Source organism: Zingiber officinale, chromosome 1B (assembly GCF_018446385.1).
Source record: "Zingiber officinale cultivar Zhangliang chromosome 1B, Zo_v1.1, whole genome shotgun sequence".
Lineage (NCBI taxonomy): Eukaryota > Viridiplantae > Streptophyta > Magnoliopsida > Zingiberales > Zingiberaceae > Zingiber > Zingiber officinale.
In genome coordinates this window covers 102,662,456-102,685,578 of record NC_055986.1, presented here as the reverse complement: position 1 = coordinate 102,685,578, position 23,123 = coordinate 102,662,456, and the positions used below count along the sequence as shown (strand labels likewise).

At 39.4% G+C, this 23,123-nt stretch overlaps 1 protein-coding gene across 2 annotated transcripts; it reads right to left on the bottom strand.

Moving 5' to 3' along the window:
* Nucleotides 1-17,717: 17,717 nt before the first annotated feature.
* On the bottom strand, nucleotides 17,718-19,666 carry LOC121983706 (WRKY transcription factor 72A-like). 2 transcript variants are annotated; one of them, XM_042536362.1, is made up of 4 exons: nucleotides 19,510-19,666; nucleotides 18,877-19,226; nucleotides 18,650-18,763; nucleotides 17,718-18,552 (listed from the first exon to the last, which is right to left on the bottom strand). In XM_042536362.1, exons 2-4 carry the CDS (start codon nucleotides 19,219-19,221, stop codon nucleotides 17,872-17,874), a joined length of 1,140 nt encoding a protein of 379 aa, XP_042392296.1. In that variant the 5' UTR covers nucleotides 19,222-19,226; nucleotides 19,510-19,666; the 3' UTR covers nucleotides 17,718-17,871. The 2 variants fall into 2 exon arrangements, with proteins under 2 accessions (XP_042392296.1, XP_042392374.1); XM_042536440.1 differs by having other exon boundaries at nucleotides 19,515-19,646.
* Between the last annotated feature and the right edge of the window lie 3,457 nt (nucleotides 19,667-23,123).

Genomic DNA, 23,123 nt, shown 5'->3' with positions numbered 1-23,123 from the left:
AACACCACCCAAAAGAGTCCTTCCTCTTCCTCTAGAATTCGGCCACCACCACCACCAAGGAGAAGAGAGCAAAGGGAAAGTGAGAAGGGATAGGGCCGGTCACCAAGAGATTGTTGGACCGAAAAGTAGCTAGGGGGGGGGGGGGGGTGAATAGCTCGTCGCGTGCTTCGTGGTTGGCGTTGCTTGTTTCTTGCGATGATGTGCAGCGGAAATGTACAAGAAACAAAATACAATGCTAACAAATGGATTTTACTTGGTATCCACCTCACAAGAGGTGACTAATCCAAGGATCCACACACTCACGCACCCTCCACTATGAAACACACTCCTCTACGGTAACTACCGAAGGCGGAGAAGCCTTTACAAACTCTCAATACAAGAAGAAAGGAAAGGATATGAAATACAAGCAAAAGCTTACAATAAACCCTAACCCTAACTTCTCTTCTTGCTTTTGATCCGCCTCTTGACTTGGAAGAACCTCCAAGAATCTTCAAGAACTGGCGATCTGAACTTGAGAGAGAGGTGTGGAGTCGCTGGTGAAGATCGGTGATGAATCGTATGAGCACTGCTGAAGGAAACGTTCGCCTGCAGCTAAATACGACGCCAACGGTCGGATCCCGATCGATTGGATTGCTCCCAATCGATCGGGGAGGCTTTGGATCGATCAACCGATCGATCCAGGGCTTATCGCGCACAAACAGCAGCTCCCAATCGATCCACCGATCGATTGGGACCTCTGGATCGATCCACGGATCGATACAAAAGGGTTCTGTTCGTGGGGACTCACTCGATCGATCAGCTGATCGATTGGGCATGATCCAATCGATCGGCTGATCGATCCAGATCTGCTGGATCAATCCGCTGATCAATCCAGATCTGCTGGATCAATCCGCTGATCAATCCAGATCTTGGTTTTTGCCCAAAAGCAAGTCCAAAGCCCCCTAAACCAACATTCAGTCAACCGTGACTTGTTGGTACATAAAACCTAGCATCCGGTCACCCTTGACCAGCTAGGACTCTCTCACCAAGTGTCTGGTCAATCCCTTTGACCCACTTGGACTTTTCTCCATCGTGCCAAGTATCTGGTCACTCCCTTGACCTACTTGGACTTTTCCTCATCGTGCCAAGTATCCGGTCAATGCCTTTGACCTACTTGGACTTTCACCAGATGTCTGGTCAACCTTGACCCATCTGGATTTCCCCGTGCCTGGCTTCACTCACCAGGACTTCCCTTCTGCTTAGCTTCACTCACTAGGACTTCTCTTCTGCCTGGCTTCACTCACCAGGTCTTTCACCTAGCTTCACTCACTAGGATTTTCTATCTGCCTAGCTTCACTCACTAGGTCTTTCACCTGGCTTCACTCACCAGGATTTTCCTTCTGCCTAACATCCCAGTTAGGACCTCTCAGTCAAGTATCTGGTCAACCTTGACCTACTTGACTCTTCTTCAATCAACCTGATCAGACCCTGATCAGAGGGAAATTGCACCAAACAATCTCCCCAAATGAACAACTGCACCTGCACTTGTCCATATCATCGAAGTCTTGTATTGTCAAACATTGAAACCCAAACCAAGACTCAAGTTTGGTCAACCAGGTCAACCTTGACCTGAGGGATATTGCACCAACAATCTCTTCCTTTTTGATGTTTGACAATACCACATGTAAGTTAGACTAATCCCATAGCCTAAACCTCCTTCATGCCACTAGGTAATGAAGGTATAAGTTAAACCCTTCATTCTCCTCCTAAGAGGGCAAACTCACTCTAGGTAATGAAGTCCTAACTTAAACCCTTCATTCTCCCCCTATTGGCACACATCAACAACATGCCCCATCCTTTGGCACACATCAACAAATTCACTTGTTGAAAACTCTCTCCTTTGAGACTCTCCCCCTGAAGAGTTGCTCATCGTTGTTCACAACTTCACTCGTTGTGATCAACACAACAATGAAAGTCTCATACCCTTCATTATTCTTAACCCTACATTCTCCCATTAATGTAGTCAAATGCCCATCCTAGAGCATTTCTAACTTAAACCACTTGAACAATGAGGATATCCAACCCCCATTAAAGTTCAAACGCTCAACCTTGAGCATTTTCTGAAAAGAAGGTTAACCACCTTCCAAGGTTCTTGAAAAATAGTGTTCATGTCTTTAAAGAGTCCCTCCCCCTAAAGACATGGTGGTAACTTCTGTCATTGCACCAACAATGACTTAGAATCCCTAAACCTTTAGGAAACCCAAATTTAGAAGTTTTGAGGTTCAAAAATTCAATATTGAAACCAACCTCAACCTAAACTTCAATTTAGTCTTCCTTAACCAATCCATCCTTGTTTTCAATGTGAAACCACTCTTTTTATGTATACACATGTATTTTGATGGGTTAGGAATGATTACCTAGACTAAAATAGGTTCAAAATTCTAAAAATAAGCTTTCCCAGCCAAAATCAGCATCTTCGATCGATTGGAGTTAGGTTCTAATCGATTGAACCCTGCTGAATCGATCCACTGATCGATTCAGTCTTCTTGGATCGATCGGCTGATCGATCCAGCGAGCTTCTGCTCGCGAGAAATGCCTTCTCAATCGATCGGCTGATCGATTGAGGCACTCCAATCGATCCACTGATCTATTGAAGGCCTGAAATTGTTGAAATTCAATTTCAGTCAATTTCAGAAACCCCTAGAAAATTTTACAAAATTCCAAAAATCGTAAAAATTTATGTAGACATTATTTAGGGTATAATTTATCATGGAAAAATAGTTTTCTATGAAAATACATCATATTTTCAAAGATTGATACAAACTTGAGAACTTATAAAAACTTTAGTGTTTTCTTCAAGTTTGTGTCTAACTATTCAATGGTGATTACTATCAAAAGATAGCCTTCACCAAGGTTTTCCAAAATCATTTTAAAAATATTTTTAAAACCAATATCCCACCATGTTCCTTGGGCTTAATGCACATGACTTGTACATTAGCTTTCCCAATGATGGGAAAACACATAACTATGTGTTTTGATGAATTTAAAACTCAAAAGAATGCACTAAATCAACATCTTGAATTTTGTTCATCATCCTTACATCTCACTTGTATCTAATGTGCACTAAAACACATACAAATCATCTTATAGGTCTTTGTGAGATGTAAAACAAGTCATCTAATGGTCTTTGTACCTAATCTAGGGATCATGCATATCTATCTAGGCATTTTGTAGATATTGAACATCCACCTAGGATGTCACTTGTTGACTTGTTGATTAATGTCATTTGTCCTTAATTTTAAGGAAATGAACATAATGCATGATAATGTTATGACATACATAAAAATGAAATAGCTTTCAAAAGAAAGATTCCTATAACTACATGATGTATGTATGACATGACATGGTATTTTTATATTTTTCATAGTAAGTCATGAATGCAAAATACAAAACTAAATATGATGTCATGACATATAGTGAGCAAACAATCATGGCAAGGTTTAGCATAAATAAAATACTAGATTACCTATCTAAGTGTCCTTAAACCTTAGCTAAGTTAAAACTTAACCCTAGATTGCCCTCTAAATGCTCCAAGAAAATGCCAAAGCCTAAATTGACATTTTTAGTTCTCTTGATTAACTTATGCCAATTGAAATTAAGTTTATTCCTCAAATGTTGGCATATTTCGTTCTTCCACAAGAGTAGCACTTTAAATTAAGGCTTAGATTGACCTTAAATTTCCTAAGAACATACAAAAATCCCAACTTGGTAGTTCTTATGATTTTCCCCAATTTGTGTCACTTAAAATATCATCCAATTTATCAAATTGCGACACATTTTACTCTTCCCAAGAGTAAACATAAATCCATTTCATTTTCAAAGGTTAATAATAACCTTGAAAATGCTCCTTGAGTGTCAATTTCTTCAAAGTTGGGTTAACTACCCTTCTTCTTAGAGTTGACACTCTCTAACCCTTCTATGGGGTAGAGAAGATGCTCCTAGGAACCCAAAATCTATTGGTGCTCCTTGGATGCTCTAGGTATTCACTAGGGATAACTTCCCTAGATACCTCCCTAGTGAGCTTGTTTGGTTTCTTAGAAGCCTTGGTCACTTTTTCTAGGTCAACTCTAGGGATAGCCTCCCTTGTGACCTTGTTAGTGACTTTCTTAGACTTTTTAGAAGTCTTAGTCACATTTGTTGTTGCAAAGATACTTTTAGGGATGACTTCCCTTGTATCCTTGACTTGACTTCTAGACTTAGGGTTGGTTCCATAGCTATATGGAACCCTATGGTAAGTAGGTACATCCTTTTTGATTTTAGGTTTGTATCCCAAATCTCTATGGTCATTGGATGACCCTTGTTGTCCTAAACCTAGATTTTGCTCATTTTACCCTTTAAGGATATTTTCCATCCTTTTTAGGGTTTTTTCTAGTTGTCAAGTCTTGACCTCAAGACTTGATTTTCCATCACTAAGTCCTTAATTTTTGGTTTTCCATTAAATTCATAAGCATTTTTATTTCTAGGCTTATAGTTATTGACCTTAGTGTTCTTGCCTAGTTTTTTATCTACATTTCTAGCCCTAGGTTGAGAGGTTTTAGCATGATAAGCTACATGATTTTCCTTAATTTTATCATGCCTCCTATTTTCATGGTAAATAGCATTAAAATGATATAAGTTAGTACTAGCATGCTCTTTACCATAATTTAAAGGGGTAGGCTCAATAAAAGATGCCTTCTTTTTTACCTTGGAGGCTCCCCCTTGAGTTGAGCTTCCTCCAAGAGCCTTGACCACCTTCTTCTTCCCCTTAGGGCATTGACTTCGGTAATGCCCCTTTTGATTGCAAGAGAAACACACAATGTGCTCCTTACTCTTCTTTGTATTTGGGATGGTCTTCTTGGGCTTCTCCTTGCCCTTTTGTGCCACTTGACCCTTCTTCTTGGCCAATTTAGGGCATTTACTTTTGTAATGCCCTTTTTCCCTACATTCAAAGCATATAATATGATTTTTTTATTAGTAATTGAAATTGTTATACCTTTGCTTGTAGGGGTGACATCTTCTCCTTTTGATCCGGAGGTAGAAGCTTCCTCTTGATCCGAAGATGATACTCCTCCAATAGATTTGACTTGATTCGTGGAGGTGGAAGCTTCTTCATCCTCTTCTTCTCTTGACCCGGATGTGGAGGATTCTTCTTGCTCTTGATCCGGTGTCAATGAAGATTGCTCCCCCTCAATCCTAGAGGTGGAGGCTTCACCTTCATCTTCATCCTCTTGTACATGAAACAAGGAATATACTCCTTCCTTGCTCTTTTGATTGCTCTCCTTTGAGGATGAAGCTTCTTCTTGGACTTCTTCTTTGGAAGTTGAGCATCTCTCAACTTCGGAGTCCTCTTCCTCTTCCTCCAATGAGTCACCCTCTTTGGATTCCTCTTGATTTGGTATAGTGGAGGGGATCTCATGAATTGATGCCAACTTGCTCCAAAGCTCCTTGGCATCCTTGAATTCTCCAACTTGAGCCAAAATGTGGCAAGGCAATAAGTTGACCAAAAGCTTGGTCACTTTATCATTTGTCTCACTCCTTTGAATATGCTCTTTACTCCATTTGCTTTTCTTGAGAGGCTTGCCCTTGGAGTTTGTTGGAGCTTCGAAACCATCCATAAGAGCAAACCATTGCTCTATCTCCATCATCAAGAAATTTTCGATTCTTGATCTCCAAGAATCGTTGCTTGTAGATGTGTACGGTGGAGCCACCCTCGTGTCAAATCCAAGTCCATCTTGGAATTGCATCTTGAAGTTGAGCCTTTTGATGAAGTCTTCGACTTGTAGGATTTCTTCAACTTCTTCACCCTCTAGCTTTGCTTGTTTAGTTTGCCCCTTCCGACGATGATTCCGGTGAAGAGCGACCTCGCTCTGATACCACTTGTTGGGACCTAAAAGTAGCTAGAGGGAGGGGGGGGGGGGGGGGAATAGCTCGTCGCGTGCTTCGTGGTTGCCGTTGCTTGTTTCTTGCGATGATGTGCAGCGGAAATGTACAAGAAACAAAATACAATGCTAACAAATGGATTTTACTTGGTATCCACCTCACAAGAGGTGACTAATCCAAGGATCCACACACTCACGCACCCTCCACTATGAAACACACTCCTCTACGGTAACTACCGAAGGCGGAGAAGCCTTTACAAACTCTCAATACAAGAAGAAAGGAAAGGATATGAAATATAAGCAAAAGCTTACAATAAACCCTAACCCTAACTTCTCTTCTTGATTTTGATCCGCCTCTTGACTTGGAAGAACCTCCAAGAATCTTCAAGAACTGGCGATCTGAACTTGAGAGAGAGGTGTGGAGTCGCTGGTGAAGATTGGAGATGAATCGTATGAGCACTGTTGAAGGAAACGTTCGCCTGCAGCTAAATACGACGCCAACGGTCGGATCCCGATCGATTGGATTGCTCCCAATCGATAGGGGAGGCTTTGGATCGATCAACCGATCGATCCAGAGTGCCTCTGTGCTTTCTGGAATAGCCTGGATCGATCGGCTGATCGATCCAGGGCTTATTGCGCACAAACAGCAGCTCCCAATCGATCCACCGATCGATTGGGACCTCTGGATCGATCCACGGATCGATCCAAAAGGGGTCTGTTCGTGGGGACTCACCCGATCGATCAGCTGATCGATTGGGCATGATCCAATCGATCGACTGATCGATCCAGATCTGCTGGATCAATCCGCTGATCAATCCAGATCTTGGTTTTTGCCCAAAAGCAAGTCCAAAGCCCCCTAAACCAACATTCAGTCAACCGTGACTTGTTGGTACATAAAACCTTGCATCCGGTCACCCTTGACCAGCTATGACTCTCTCACCAAGTGTCTGGTCAATCCCTTTGACCCACTTGGACTTTTCTCCATCGTGCCAAGTATCTGGTCACTCCCTTGACCTACTTGGACTTTTCCTCATCGTGCCAAGTATCCGGTCAATGCCTTTGACCTACTTGGACTTTCACCAGATGTCTGGTCAACCTTGACCCATCTGGATTTCCCCGTGCCTGGCTTCACTCATCATGACTTCCCTTCTGCCTAGCTTCACTCACTAGGACTTCTCTTCTGCCTGGCTTCACTCACCAGGTCTTTCACCTACCTTCACTCACTAGGATTTTCTATCTGCCTAGCTTCACTCACTAGGTCTTTCACCTGGCTTCACTCACCAGGATTTTCCTTCTACCTAACATCCCAGTTAGGACCTCTTAGTCAAGTATCTGGTCAACCTTGACCTACTTGACTCTTCTTCAATCAACCTGATCAGACCCTGATCAGAGGGAAATTGCACCAAACAATCTCCCCAAATGAACAACTGCGCCTGCACTTGTCCATATCATCGAAGTCTTGTATTGTTAAACATTGAAACCCAAACCAAGACTCAAGTTTGGTCAACCAGGTCAACCTTGACCTGAGGGATATTGCACCAACAGAGATCTCCAAGCAAGAGAATAAGAGTTGTGTCTCATGAAGCCCCCTCACCCCTTCTTTTATATTACTTCCCCAAGGCAAATAAGAAAAAACTTTTTACAAAAAATAAAATCATCCAAGAGTTTTTCATTTTTCCTTTTAATTTTTCCTTTTCTTTCCTCTTGATTTAATCAATCACCAAATTTAATTTTGTGATGATTTTAAATAATTTAATATGGCCAGCCACTTGCTTGGGCACCAAGCAAGGTGGTCGGCCACCTCATCAAGGGGAAAAAGGAATTTTATTTTTATAAAATTTTACAAGAAAAACTCTTATAAAATTTTACAAGCTCTCTTTCCTAAAGTAGGAGTTTAAAAAGGAAAGTTCTAAAAATTAAAACCATGTTTTAAAATTTAAAACTTCTCTTACAAAATTTTCTTTTTTAACATGATGATAGAAAATTTAATTTTAAAACTTATCTTCCTTTTTTTCTTAAACCATGAGGATGGTTAAAAAAGGAAAGTTTAAAAATTTTAAAACTCTCTATTAAAATGTGTGGCCTAATTCAAATAAGGAAAATTTTAAAAATTAAAATCTCTCTTTTAAAACTTATAATTTTCTACAAAGAGAAGATTTAAAAAATTCAAAACACCCCTCCTTTTTGAATTAATCTTGGCCGACCCCTATAAGCTTGGTCACTAAGCAATAGGGCCGACCCCTATAAGAGGATGTGGTCGGCCATTGCTCGGTCACCAAGCAATGGTCTGACCCCCTTCTTGGACACCAAGAAGAGCCTTACATTTGGATGGACTTGAGGCTATAATGAGGCTATGACAGGGACCTAGAGGAGAAATTGGTTTTGGCCTTCCGATGAGCTTGAGTATCCCGTGCTCGCCCCGAACACACAACTCAAGTTCATCGATAATAACTCATTCCACTAGAGAGTTATTATCGCACTACCACACCAATCCCAAATTACATTATGGGCTCCTTCTTATCATGAGTGTGTTAGTCTCCCTATGTTTAAGATTACGAGTGTCCACTAATTAAGTAAGTTACTGACAACTCACTTAATTAATATCTAGCTCCAAGAGTAGTACCACTCAACTTCATTGTCATGTCGGACTAGGTCCACCTGCAGGGTTTAACATGACAATCCTTATGAGCTCCTCTTGGGGACATTCTCAACCTAGATAACTAGGATACAGATTCCTTCTATAATCAACAACACACACTATAAGTAATATCATTTCTCAACTTATCGGACATATTGATTTATCGAGCTAAACCTCACCCTTTGATAAGTCAAAGAAATAAATATTAAATATATATGTTTGTTATTATATTAGGATTAAGAGCACATACTTCCATAATAACTAAGGTCTAGTTCTTTTACTAAGTTAGTACAAAAAGAACTTACCTAAATGATCCTACTCAATACACTTTAAAGTGTATCAGTGTAATTTATTAGTAAAGATCAACTAATACTTAATTACACTACGACTATTCTGATAGTTTGTTCCTTTCCATCTTAGTCATGAGAAACTTGTTTATAATTTATAGAGAACCGACAACATGATCTTCTGAGTGTGACACCATACTCCATGTTATCTACTATATAAATTAATTGAACAAATACATTTAACAAATAAATGTAGACATTGACCAATGTGATTCTTTTATTTCAACAAATAAATGTTTACAAAAGCTAGGCTTTTAGTATACACTCTAACAATCTCCCACTTATACTAAAAGACTAAGCTGTCATATCTGTTGCCTTACATCTGATTCTCATCCCCTCCACATGCCGATCAAAAGCTTTCGCCGGAAGGGCCTTTGTGAAAGGATCTGCTAGGCTATCTTCTGATGTAATCTTGGCGACAACAACTTCTCCTCGCTTGACGATATCTCGTATCAGGTGGTACTTGCATTCTATATGTTTTCTTGCCTTATGAGCTCGTGGTTCCTTCGAGTTTGCAACTGCACCGCTATTATCACAATAAATTGTGATGATCTTGGGCAAACCAGGAATCACATCTAAGTCCATTAGAAAGTTCCTGAGCCATACAGTTTCTTTGGCTGCCTCAGAGGCTGCCACATACTCAGCTTCCATGGTTGAGTCTGAGACGCATTTCTGCTTAACACTCCTCCATGCAATGGCTCCACCTCCTAGAGTAAACACATAGCCTGACGTAGACTTACTATTGTCCCTATCTGATTGGAAATCCGAATCCGTGTAACCCACAGGGAGCAAATCGTCTCTAGTCCTTCTCAGGTACTTTAAAATATGCTTCATAGCAGTCCAATGTCCTTGTCCAGGGTTACTTTGATATCTGCTAACCATGCCCACGGCAAAACAGATATCAGGTCTCGTACACAACATTGCATACATAAGGCTTCCTACAGCCGAAGCATAAGGAACTGCCTTCATGTCCTCAATCTCCTTTGATGTCTTCGGGGACATCTCTTTAGATAAGGTTACTCCATGCCTAAAAGGTAAGAAACCTTTCTTGGAGTTTTGCATGCTAAAACGAGCAAGGATTGTATCTATATATAAGGCTTGGGATAGGCACAACATTTTTTTCTTGCGATCTCTTATAACTTTGATCCCAAGAATGTGTGCACATTCTCCTAAGTCTTTCATATCAAATTGTTTGGACAACCATACCCTTACCTCCGATAATACCTTGACATTGTTGCCAATTAACAAAATATCATCTACGTATAAGAAATACTACCACGTTTCCGTTACACTTCTTGTATACACAAGACTCATCTGGAAACTAAATAAACCCATATGACTGGATTACTTCATTAAACCGGATGTTCCAAGATCTTGAAGCTTGCTTCAGTTCATAAATGGACCGATTGAGCTTACACACTAGATGCTTTTGGCACTTTTCAATGAACCATTCTGGTTGCTTCATATGGATGTTTTCTTCAAGACTTCCATTAAGGAAAGCTGTCTTGACATCCATTTGCCAAATCTCATAATCCATATGAGCGACAATGGATAAGAGTATCCGGATAGACTTAAGCATGGCTACCGGTGAAAAAGTCTCCTCATAGTCGATTCCCTCTTTCTGAGTATACCCTTTTGCAACAAGCCTTGCTTTGAAGGTTTCTACCTTCCCATCTATCCCTCTTTTCCTTTTGTAGATCCACTTGCATCCAATGACTTTTACACCATCAGGTGGTTCTACTAGCTCCCAGACCTTATTAGAGTACATAGACTCCATTTCAGAATTCTTTGCCTTTTGCCAAGATACCGCATCTATATCTTGGAGTGCTTCATCATATGTCCGGGGATCAGGTTCATGTTTACCAAGGATCAAGTCGAATACTCTCCCAAAAACATGAATCTCTCAGGCTGCCTTACAACTCTCCCACTACGACGAGGCACCGTCTGTGGTTGTGTATTATGTGTGGCACGTGTTGCAGTCTCTTGTGGTACTTCATCTTGTACTGTTGGTACTGAAATAGACGTGTCATCTCTAAGTTCTTCTAGAACAATTTTGCTACTGGGTTTGTGATCCATTATATAGTCTTCTTCTAAAAACTGGGCATTGGTGCTAACAATGACCTTCTGGTCTTTAGGACTATAAAATAAACAGCCTTTCGTTCCTTTGGGATAACCCACAAACACACGAACTTCTGTACGAGATTCTAACTTATCAGCATCTGGTTTCAGCACATGTGCTGGACTACCCCAAATCCGAATATGTCTTAGACTGGGTTTCCGCCCATTCCACAATTCTGTGGGAGTAGAAGATACTGATTTAGAAGGTACTAAGTTCAGAATGTGCGCTGCTGTTTCCAGAGCGTATCCCCAAAATGATTTTGGTAATTCTGAATAACTCATCATCGATCTAACCATCTCCATAAGAGTCCTATTCCTTCATTCTGCCACACCATTCTGTTGGGGTGTACAAGGTGCGGACAATTGGGATTGAATCCCGGTCTCTGATAAGTAATTCATAAACTCTCCTAAGAGGTGTTCGCCACCACGATCAGACTGTAGTGTCTTGATACTTTTACCTAGACGTTTCTCCACATCAGCCTTGTACTCTTTGAACTTATCAAAGCATTCAGACTTGCGGCGCATCAGGTAAATGTATCCATATCTTGAATAATCGTCTATAAAAGAAACAAAATATTCAAAATCACCTCTAGCCTGGATAGACATAGGACCACACAAATCAGAATGAACCAGTTCTAACGCTTCTTTGGCTCTATACCCCTTGGCCTTAAAAGGTCTCTTGGTCATTTTATCCTCCAAGCAGGATTCACATGTTGGAAAGTTTTCCAGCTCTAATGGACCTAAGAGTCCATCGGCTACAAGCCTTTGAATCCTACTTAAGTAATATGACCAAGCCTTAGATGCCAAAGATGTGTTTGGTTCATTTCCGAAGGTTCTTTTCTCTTATTTGAGTTAGAAGATGTGTTATTAATTTCCATATTTTACTTCGTGGGAGAAATTAGATTTAAAGTATATAAATTACCTACCAATGCACCAGAATAGATAATCACCTTATTTCTCTTTATAACCACATTGTTACTGATCCTGTCCGAATGCTGAATCAACGGATGCTGGGTACGTGGCGCTCTCCGACTGCTGACGTAGATCTTCAACCGGTCGTATGGAACTTCGGCGAACCTGCAAGGAAGTCGAGCCGGGAAGGGGTTCCCGACGATGACCCTCCGACACTCAAGTCAGGCAGACGAAAAACAAGAAGGTGGCTTCCAGGATCAGAGATTTCATACCTCCGGTGAAGTCTAAGGGCTCTTATATAGAGCTATGGGAGCTTGGTGCACACAAACCGAGGTGTACACGTGTCCTATACCATACCGCAGCATGGGCTTGTCAGAAGAGCATGTCTGACGCCATACTGCTAAAGTCTGAGAGTCTCCTCGATGGGACAGCAGAACCCTTTGTCGTACGATACTGAGTATGACCTGGTCCTCGAACATGCCTGTTGTCAGCAACAGGAGTTACTAAGATGACGTCCCCACTGTCCCACACTTTTTGACTTCCTCTTCCTGGATCAACCATCAAGCCGCTCAGCCAGAACATTCGCCTTTGATCTGACGTAGGTGGTCGTCAGTCCGGGAAGGTTCAGGGTCGTCGCCTGCTCGGCTCTCGTAGCCTGACACCCTGGCCGAGCGGGCAGACTGCTCGACCTTTACTCTTGCCTTGCACCGCGGCCGAGCGGACTATCCGCTCGGCCATATGATCTTCTTCATTGGAAATCTGGACTCACGGCCAGATGGTTGTTCTCTCGGATGAAGGTCATTGCCTAGTGATCGGCATGTCCCGCCCGCTCGTCGAGCCCATGGGGTTGACCCCCCTTTGACTGTTGACCTTCACGTGTCGTTGACCTTTCCCTCATGAGGGCCCCCCGGCCTTACCACCGGATCAGTTACTAAAAGAAACTGAATATCCATCCAAATACAGTTTAGAAACTGAAATTAAATTCTTTCTAAAACTGGGTACATAAATACAATTTCTTAAAACCAAATTTCTATTCCTATTAAAAGATAAGTAGACGTCTCCCACTGCAACAGCTGCCACTTTAATAGCATTGCCCATGTAGACGGTAATCTCTCCTTCAGTTAGTCATCGGGTTTCCTGGAACCCTTGCAAGGAATTGTAGACATGATCAGTGGCTCCCGTATCTACACACCAGGTGCTGGTAGATAACACCGCTAAACATGTTTCAACAACTAGAGTATGAGATATACCTTTATTGTTTTGATTCCTACGAGGACAGTCCGCCTTCCAATGCCCTGTCTGCTTGCAAATGAAGCACTTGCCTTTCAGCTTCTTCATTCCATCTTTTTGTCCATGAGGTTTATTCTAACTTTTTGTCCCTGAGGACACTTGGCATGAGACGGTAAGTCCAAGTGAGTCAAAGGATTGACTGAACACTTGGTGAAAAACTCCCAGCAGGTGAAGGTTGACTGGATGCTAGGCATGAGAAGTTCCAACAGGTCACAATTGACCGGATGTCAATTTTGAGAACCCTTGAGCTTGAGTTAAGCAAGTCAAGGGTGGTCAATCGATCAGCCGATCGATTGAACTGAAACTCAATCGATCAGCCGATCGATTGGGAGAGTGCTGCGATAAACAGTAACCCAATCAATCGATCGATCGATTAGGAGCCTAGATCGTGAGCATATAAGCCTCCCCAATCGATCAGCTGATCGATTGGGCACCGCCAATCGATCGGGCGATCGATTGGGGTTGGATTTCTCGTGCGGATGCGAGACAGCTGAATCAATCGGTCGATCTATTCAGGCTTTTCCAGCAAGAGCACAGAGGTGTTCTAAATCAATCGACTGATCGACTCAAGTCTCCCCAATTGATTTGGATATGACCGTTGTGCAGGTAGAGAGTGATGGATGACTGCGATTGCGTGGATGTGACGTGGCAATCAATTGAGAGTAAGCCCAATTGATTGGGAGTCTTAGAAGCGTCGGGTATAAAGCCATGGCAAACTTTCTTCCCCGTAGTGTTCTTTCGCTCGAGCCTTCTTCAAGCACACGATCTTCTCCGATACTCTCCGCCGGTTCTTGGAAGCTCTTGGGGACAAGTATTGTTGCACTTCCAAGGTTCAAGAGGTGATCTACATCAATAAGATCAAACAAGAAGAGGTTTTTACTTTGCATTCTTGTATTTTCTTCTTGCATGCATTGTATCTTGCTGTGTGAGTGTTGTACGAGGTTTCTCCACCTCTGGTAGTTACCAAGAAGGAGTGTTTTTCATAGTGGAGAGTGTGTCGTGTGTGGATCATTGGATTAGTCAACTCTTCTTGAGATGGATACCAAGTAAATACTTGCGTTAGCGTTGTAAGTGTTGCTTCGAGTTCTATCCGCTGGATATCATCATCACCGAAGCAAGCAAATGAAGCACGACGAGCTATTCACCCCCTTTAGCTACAAATCAACCCTAACAACAATTACTTTGAAATTACTTTTAGAAAAGTTTTTGAAATCACTTTGAAATTATTACTTAGAAAATTTTGTTTAACATTGTTTTGCCAAAGTTATTTTGATTTTTTTAAAAAAAATTAAAGAAGTTTTTGTAAAGTTTTACTTCAAAAATATTTTTAAAAATAACACCTTAGAAGTTTGCATTAAACTTCCCTTAAAAATAATATTGAGAATTTTACTTTAAACCTTCTTTTGAAAATCTTACTTACAGAATTTTTCTTAACGTTTCTGTCGAAGTTCTTTAAAAAGTCATACTTTAAAAAATTTAAATCTTTGGAAATTAATTTTAAATAGAACTTTAAAATATTTTTGAAAAGTTATTACTTTTGAAAACTTACTTGCAAATTTTTTTTAATATATTTACTCCTCCTTCAAATAAAGCTAAGTTTTTATTTAAAACCATCACTTTGCAATTTTTTAAGTAGTTGGTTTTTTAAAACCTTATTTTCTTTCAAAATTACTTGACATATGTGTTTGAGGCTTGCTTGAAAAACTAAGAATGCAAAATTCTTTTTCTCAAATTGCTCCTTAGTTATTTATACTTAATGTATGTATTTTTTAATGTATGCCAAAGGGTGAGGATAGTGGGTTAGGTTAGAAAAATTATCTACTCACTTTAAACATTTTATGCTATATTACCTTATTTTATTTTTTTCTAACTTTAACCTGACTTGTCATTACGTCAAAAAGGGAGAAATTGTTGATACAGGTTGCACTAATAATCTAGTTTTGATGTATGACAAATAGATTAAAGTTAGATGTGATGTTTGTCTAACCTTTTCTATCAAGTGTGCAGGAATTGACTGGTCTGAGAGATTTGACATCAGACTGAAGTCCAGTTGGGTCAGTGAACCTAACAACTAGTGGAAAGACTTGGTGGGTCAGAGGCAAGTTAAGTGACTGTAAATGGTAAGTGAAGGTAAGCAACTCGGGGAGAGATCCAGTGAGGACGCGTTCCTTATTGAGGGAACTGTAAGCGTCGATCCAACTTAGGTCTATTTGGGAAGTCTAAGTTGATATCTTGACTAGATTCTGGTCTCGAGAAGATAAGATCGAATTACTACCCTATCTGCTATGTTGTGTTAACTTTGTTTTGCAAGGTAGATATAATTTTTATTGCCCAGACTAATCCTTTCTTGTAGGGAGAAGGCTGCTGAAGAAAAGGACTCTAGGCGCCCAGAAGGGATCTAGGCACTTGGACTGTGGACGTCCGGAGCAGGTTGGCCTAGGCAGGCCACAAGCGCCTAGCAATCCGGGAGCCCTAAATTGAAAAATCATCCATAGGCTGACGTGGAGGTCTAGGTGCCTGGAGGGATTCTAGGTGCTCGGAATGGACCTATTTAAAGGTCTTCAACCCAGAGCTTCGGAACAACAGCGACGACTAATTTCTCTCTTGCTCGGTGCTCCGAAAACGCTCATGTGATGTTGTGAAACTCCTCCGACAACCGGCGACCAAGACTTTCCCATTTTGTTGTTGTTGGTAACTGTTATTTCTAGTTTTTGTACTTAACTCTTGTAAACTTTTTGTGAACTATTAGTGGATTGCCAAACGAAAGTACTTGACGAGTGCGGGCTTTGGATTAGGAGTCGTCGAAGGCTCCGAACCAAGTAAAGTTCGGTTTCTTAGCATTGGTTTATTTTTCTTCCACTGCATACTTCGTTTTAATTCACTTTCGATTTTTGACGATCACTATCACCTCCCTCTAGCGTTCTTTTCGATCCTACAACTTTGACGTTGATCGGGAGATGACTCTGCTAGGGAAGAATGGTGATGCTAGACACTCTTTTTGGCTCCTTTCTGCACACACTAGAAAGAGCATACATGAGGTTAGGGTAAAAACCAGGGAAGGAGTCCCTGGAGTAGGACCTCTGACGCTCAAGTTAGTAGATGATCGGGTGAAAAGTGGAGAAAGTGAATAGTAAAATGTGAGTATATGATTTAAATTTGGCTTAGAGTGTCTTGCGTACCTCGCAAATGAAGAGAACCGCCTTTATATCACCTCTCATAACCTCCGCAATAATGAGGCAACAAGGAATATTCGGTGCTAGAAGATTTTGGGTGATGGAAGACGTACAGTCTTCCTTTGAGGAATCTTCCATTACACGTGTATGAAGTCTTTTGTAACCTCCGTAATAATAATAGAAATTGAGTAGTCATTCTCATAAGAAGGTTTTGTTGCATGTATGTGTCAGATATCAGAATATTCCCTGATGAATAGCTGTTATTCTATGACAGATTGTTATGATTTCCCAACAATATTGTCCTCTAGAGGTAATCCGATCGAACCCATATCCAACCAGCTACATGTAATAGGACACTAATAAGAATGGAGAATTAAATCCCTTCAGTCCAACCGACTATTAGGTCGGCCGGACTATATATTGAGTTGATTGTAATAGTGAGAAATGCCCTCCAAGTCTAAATGAAACTGAGTCCGATCGATTGTATACTGAGAGTGCTTTCGCGGGGAAGTGGGGAGCTCAACCCTAGGTCCATTTGACACTTTAGACTAAGTAGCCATATGTAATAAGACCTGCCCCTAAATTGTTATGCTGCGATCTGGAAGTCCAATCAAATCTCATACTGGACTACTGCATGTTAGGAGATATTGCCTTTGTTGTGTGCTGAAAGAATACTTTTAGAGGATGGAGCACTAAGCCCCATTTGCCCCCATCGACATTCGTTCGGTATATCTTAGCATCAAGTGGAACGATAAATCCTTCTAGTCCGGCTTGTCCTTGTGGTTGTTTGACTGTATATAGAGAGACTTGTACTCAAAGAATGGGGAACTGAGTTCCTTGAATCCGACCAGCAATTGAATCAGCTAACTTTACTCTGAGAGTCATAGTGTTGAGTGAGGAGTTGAGTCTTGGCAAGGATAACTCGTTCAGATACATCCATTTTGATCCTAATTGTTATCTCACTTTGACTTTAACTACTACCTCATCTTGACTTTGATCGACACATTATCTCTAGGCAGTGGCGAATCCAGGAATTCAAGTATGGAAGGACGATCATGATAAACAAGGGATGATATCCTCCATCTCCACCGGTGGAACCCCAAAATACTAGGGGTTCCATTGCCGGCAAGGACCATATCGATATAGGTCAATCTCCAAAATAGATTTCCAATATTATTGCATGTTACGATATGTTGAATCCATTTTAAGCTAATTTAATAACAAATAATCGATGTTACCAAGTTTTAAGATTGCACAACCAACAAAGTGACACAAGCAAGCTAAGGTACCTTTTCTTGAAATCGCAACTTAAAGAAGAATGTAAATGTTTTAATCTGCAGGCTCATGAAAATAGAAGTTCAGTACTTCCAAACGCAATATTCAACTCGTTTATATATCCACTACAGTATCCATCCAAATGCATGGCATCCGACTTATATATACACATGTATGATGAATCAATCTCCATCACCACAACCATCATCGATCGATCTCTGTTATTGCGAATTATGGTTCAGGTTTAAAGAGTTCAATATCGTCGAGTACATTGGTACCGATTGCATCTGAGGCAGCTTCATCATCTTCTCTTCTCGCTGCACATGAACATCATCGTAGCTCAATCCTTCCCTGACCAAACCACGAGCAGCCCCATGCTCTCGCCCAATGCACGAGGTTACGGCGGCCGCCAGAGCAGATTGGAAGCTCGGGTGCGATGTGATCGCCCCCGCGATCATGTCCGTCAGTACTGCATGCTGGCTCGGCAGAATCTGAGCTGATTCAGTCTTCAATTTAGCCAAGTATGGAAGGCTCAGTGATGGCACGATCTCGCTGCGCTTGCCGTAATCGATCTGCAGAGGTCCGACGTTGCTATTCCAAGGGGTGGTGGAGAAGGAATGAGGGAATCTGAACTGTGAAGTCGAAGATGGAGCAGTGAGGTCCAACGTGATGGTAGGGTGGGAAGAAGAAGAAGGGAATTGCATGGAGAAGCTTGGAGGGACGAATTGGCTCTGCATCTGCATCGAATTATAAACAGAGGAGGTCGATGAGCCGGACATGAGCATGCTCGCGGCGGCAGAGGTGGTGGAGGCGACGGCCGTGGCAGAGAGGGGAAGTGGGTGGTTATGAGTTCCTTCGTAGGTGGTGATCAAAATGGACAAGTCCTCTGCACACCTTTGCACCTGTTTAATTATATATATGAATTATGATCATCAATTGGATCGAGCTAGCAATGAAAGAGTAGTACAACAAGAGAGAGGTTGGCTGGATCGTACGTACCTGCTTCCGCACAAGGCATCCTGGTGCAATACTGCAACGATAGTATGCTCGCGGGCATGGATTTCCTTTAGATATCTTCTGCCCATATTTCCTCCAGTGGCATCCATCGTTCATCTGAATTAGTAGATAATAATTCAAATACATAAATTAGCCTTGCATGTTTAACAACAGTATGAATTATCCACAAATAATTAGTATATACTCAAATCTATTTTTAATTTACTTACTGTTGGGGCATCACATCTTGCTCGCACTGAAACCCTAGCTCTCTTCGCGTTGGCTTCCTGCTGATCTGCATCATCCTTTGACTCTCTCAAGCTGCTGCTTCCTGCGTTATCCGCGCTCAAAGCTTTGCCGAATTCGCGGTCCGGAGCTCGTTTCAACTCCAAACCAAGCGAGAGATCGGGGACTTCATTGAGATCGTGATCAAGTTTAGTACTATTGGGGTTCATAGCTTTGTCTTCTTTTCCTGCAGTCTGAGTTTTAGGGTTGAGGGTTCCAAGGCAGAGAGCAAGATCAGATTCTTCACCATCCTCTTCTTGCTTGGCTATCAATCCCAAGTGATCTTTCATTTTGGCTATGCAGAAATAAAAAATAAAAAAAAACTTTCATCAGATTTACCAATTATTAACTTATAATTTGAATTAAACAGAGAATTTACTGCTTAAGAAGATAGATTATGATAGAATTTTTGAATATATAAAAGTTTGAAGCAGATCTATGGCCTAATCAGAAACACTTTTGGCTTAAAAGAAAAAAAGGATAAATCACAAAGGAGATCAGATCGATATATATAGATATATATCTATATGCATGTCTAGCTAGCTAGCTAGTTTATCCAAGAACAGCTTGAATCATACCTTACCAAGAATATCTGAAACTGGGAAATTAATCAAACGCAGTAGTACTAGCTCCTTTCTTCTTAATTTTCCCCCTTCATTAGAGGCACCGGCCGTACCCCACAGATATATAGGAAGAGGTTATGCCTACTGTTTTTGACTTGTAAAATCAATAAACTATAAACTAACATTGAATGGCCCTCATCTCTTTTGATTGAAGTTAAATGTCAACGGCCCCAGATGAAGCAAACTTAAACAAGGCATTCAAGTTCAACGTGCGTCCAGGTCGTAGCTAGAGTAGGGCTACGTCATGCATGCATATATATATATATATATATATATATATGGCTCTCTACACGCAATCCACGCGCAGTCTTTTTGGGTACCATTCTCACTTTGAACTTTATTTGAGATCTCACGCTTAATTGTCAACTCTAATACTAAGTCAGTCTTCGCGTAGGCCTGCGTTCATACTTTAGAGAAATATAGACGCATCACTTGTATGACAAGATTAAAAGAGATTTAACGATCAATACTACTGCTATGAACCAACTGAATCGATTAAGTATCGTCGGCCGGTAGCGGGATTGGCTCGACCAATTCGACTTGTCCTACTCAACTTGACTTAGCTTGCTCCTTAGCCTACTCAATTTAATGAGTTTGCTAAAGCCATTTGATTTGGTAGATCCTAATTTCAACTCCTCTAAACCTCATTTACTTGCTCAATATCCGACTAATTAACCCCGTAATTGGATAATTCAGCTTTCTTTAATTTTATAAGTCATTATATTGCTTAAATCCATAAAAATTGATATTTCAAAATTTTGTTTAAAGATCTTTTAACAAATTTGTGAAAAGGAAGAGGATGCTACAAGCTTAGACTTCATTTTCTTGATAAGGATGTTTAATAAACTTCTTAGGTGTGCTATAAATTGTTGACTAAAATATTTAATTTCTTGTCAAAGAATATAATCGTGTCATTATGTACACATATAGGTGATTTCTAAGTTTTTATATATTTTTGTCAACGAAATTGAAATTAAATTGAAAATAAAAAGAAAAATAGATGACATGAACTTGGATATGGTTGAAAAATTCTATGGCTGTCCAACTTGCAAGAAAGAACAAAATGTGTATATATGGCTGAAATTTTCAAGGTGATTTAGCTTGCAAGACTTAATCGAAGACGGGGTTTAAGGACTTTTTGCATACAATGTAGTGAGGGCTTTTCAACGTCTATTAAAATTGGTGCTCTTTTTTCTAACTTTGCAAGTGTAACGTAGCTATCAAAGTTCAAAAATATCTTCAAGTTAGTTAATAATCGCCAATTTAGCTTTTAAATTTTTATTTTTAGCCAATTAAATCTCACCCTAAAGGGGACTTATGACTAAAGCAATGATAATTATCTAACCTACTCTTGACTAATACATTGAATTATGATGGATTAATTATAAGATAATTAAATCAAGTAAATCTCGAATAGCTTTGTGAATAGCAATATTAATTTATGATATTTTTTTTATCATATAAGGTACAATACGATATCACTGTCAACATCAATATATAAAAAAATATTATAAAGTTTCAATCAAGCCAATTTTGTCGTGAAACTAAAATATCTTCGCATATCTAAAGAAGATATTATACATAATTACTAATGAACAAGTTAAGAATTTCATTTGATCAAAAGTAAAAATAAAAAAAAGAGACAACTTTAAAGCATTTATATATACAATGCAATTTTAAACTCTTTGTTTTTTCATGTATTTTTAATATTTAATTATTTCGGCAATTTTTAATCCAAATGGATAGTAAATGGATCGATTCTAAATAATCTATAATACACTCAAAAAGTAAATAAATAATTCATTTAAACACAAGCTTTGTTTAGTCTTCTATAAAACAAATTGAACTCCTAGTCTAAAAGAATTTTTTTTTGACTTAATCTTAGTCAATTTTGTGTTTATCTCTAGTCATCAAATAAATTTATACGGAGCAAATTGAAAAATAATTAATAGAAAAAAAAATCAGTTTCACCATTTCTTAAAAGAAAAAAAATTCCTTATGTTTATCATCGTAAGTCGTCAATGCACGCATGTTATGGAGTTGATTTCTTCATTATAAAAAAAAGTCAATAATTCCTTATTCAATGGTTGAACCGGTTCAATGGTCAGATAGTATGTCTTGTATAATACCAAAAATTCATTCATTCCAATTAAATTCAATAGCATTTAAAAATATATATTATTTTTCAAAATATTTATAATTAAACTTAAACAAAATTTATAATATTATTTGATAGCACCAATAATATAATTTAATAGTAACCTTGATATATATAATTTGATACTGTTAACATATAATTTGATAATAATAAAATTTAATAGCGCTTACTAATACATTTAATTAAAATAATATTTTAGATTATAAATATACTTTGAGTCTTTTCCTATTGTTTTTTTGTTATTTGTTTTTTTGTTCAACCAAATGCAATATTTTAAAACTAAATATAAAAATCTAATTTTTAAGAAAATTTAGTGTGTGGATCTTTTCATATTATGGCAATCACGTATGAAAAGTTGTTGTCTTATGACACTATGGAGTTAGGGGGTAATTAATTCCAATTATTGTATTTAGTTAATTTGTTAGAGTAGAAAAACTTGAAGCAGTGTTAATATTTAGATTTATTTGGTATCCATTCCTTTAGGTGACTATTTCAAACACCCACACAATACACACATTTCACTATGAAAATCACTTCTTCCTAGAAATAATCCGGAGGTAAAAAAACTTCGTACAAGCTCATAGCAAGAAAAATACAAAGAGAATAACGAAATGAATACACAAATACAATGAGAAACGCTTCTTGTAAACTTGGAAGTGCAGTAACATTTTGTCCTGAATCATCCAAGAACCGACGGTGAAGAATGGAGAAGAAGAGTTGCTGATTTGAATCTTCGAACACCTTTGTTTCGAGGATTAGGGTTTTCAATCGATTGATGTTACCCCCAATCGATTGTCATATTAGATTCAAGCAAATCCAGCCGTCCAAACCTCGTAATGATTCTTTTTCTCTTCTCTCAATCGATTATGAGGCTTCTTAATCGATCACCTAATCGATTAAGAAGTCCTTTATTCGCTCGCAAACTTATCTTAATTGATTACTTGATCGATTCACGTGGCTCAATCAATCAATCAATTCAGAAGCCCATTATTTATCACGATCTTCTCCCAATTGATTGGGCACTTTGCCAATCGATTTAGCACAGTAAAATACTATGCTTCGTGAAAAACCTCACTTCAATCGATTGAAGAGAGCTGAATCGATTAGCCAATCGATTTAGCGCCTCTCTATTCTCATGAGAACATCCCCTAATAGATTGACCAATCGATTGGTAAAGTCTTAATTGATTGCCCCAGTCGATTCATGACTTCATATTATGACAATCACGTATGAAGGAGTTGTCTTAGGATACTTTGGGAGTTAGGGGGTGATTAATTCTAATCATTTTATTTTGTTGATTTGTTCCAGTGAAAAACTTTGAAGTAATGCTAACACCCAAATTTACTTGATATCCACCTTCTTTAGGTGACTAATCCAAGGATCTGCACAATATACACATACTACTATGAAA

What these genes read in the sequence shown, in the direction of transcription:
- LOC121983706 (XM_042536362.1), bottom strand. Translation starts at nt 19,221, where the DNA reads ATGAAAGATCACTTGGGATTGATAGCCAAGCAAGAAGAGGATGGTGAA. An exon ending in CAAGATGTGATGCCCCAACA is followed by an intron (nt 18,764 to 18,876) that starts GTAAGTAAATTA and finishes CTACTAATTCAG; the next exon opens with ATGAACGATGGATGCCACTG. An exon ending in GATGCCTTGTGCGGAAGCAG is followed by an intron (nt 18,553 to 18,649) that starts GTACGTACGATC and finishes ATAATTAAACAG; the next exon opens with GTGCAAAGGTGTGCAGAGGA.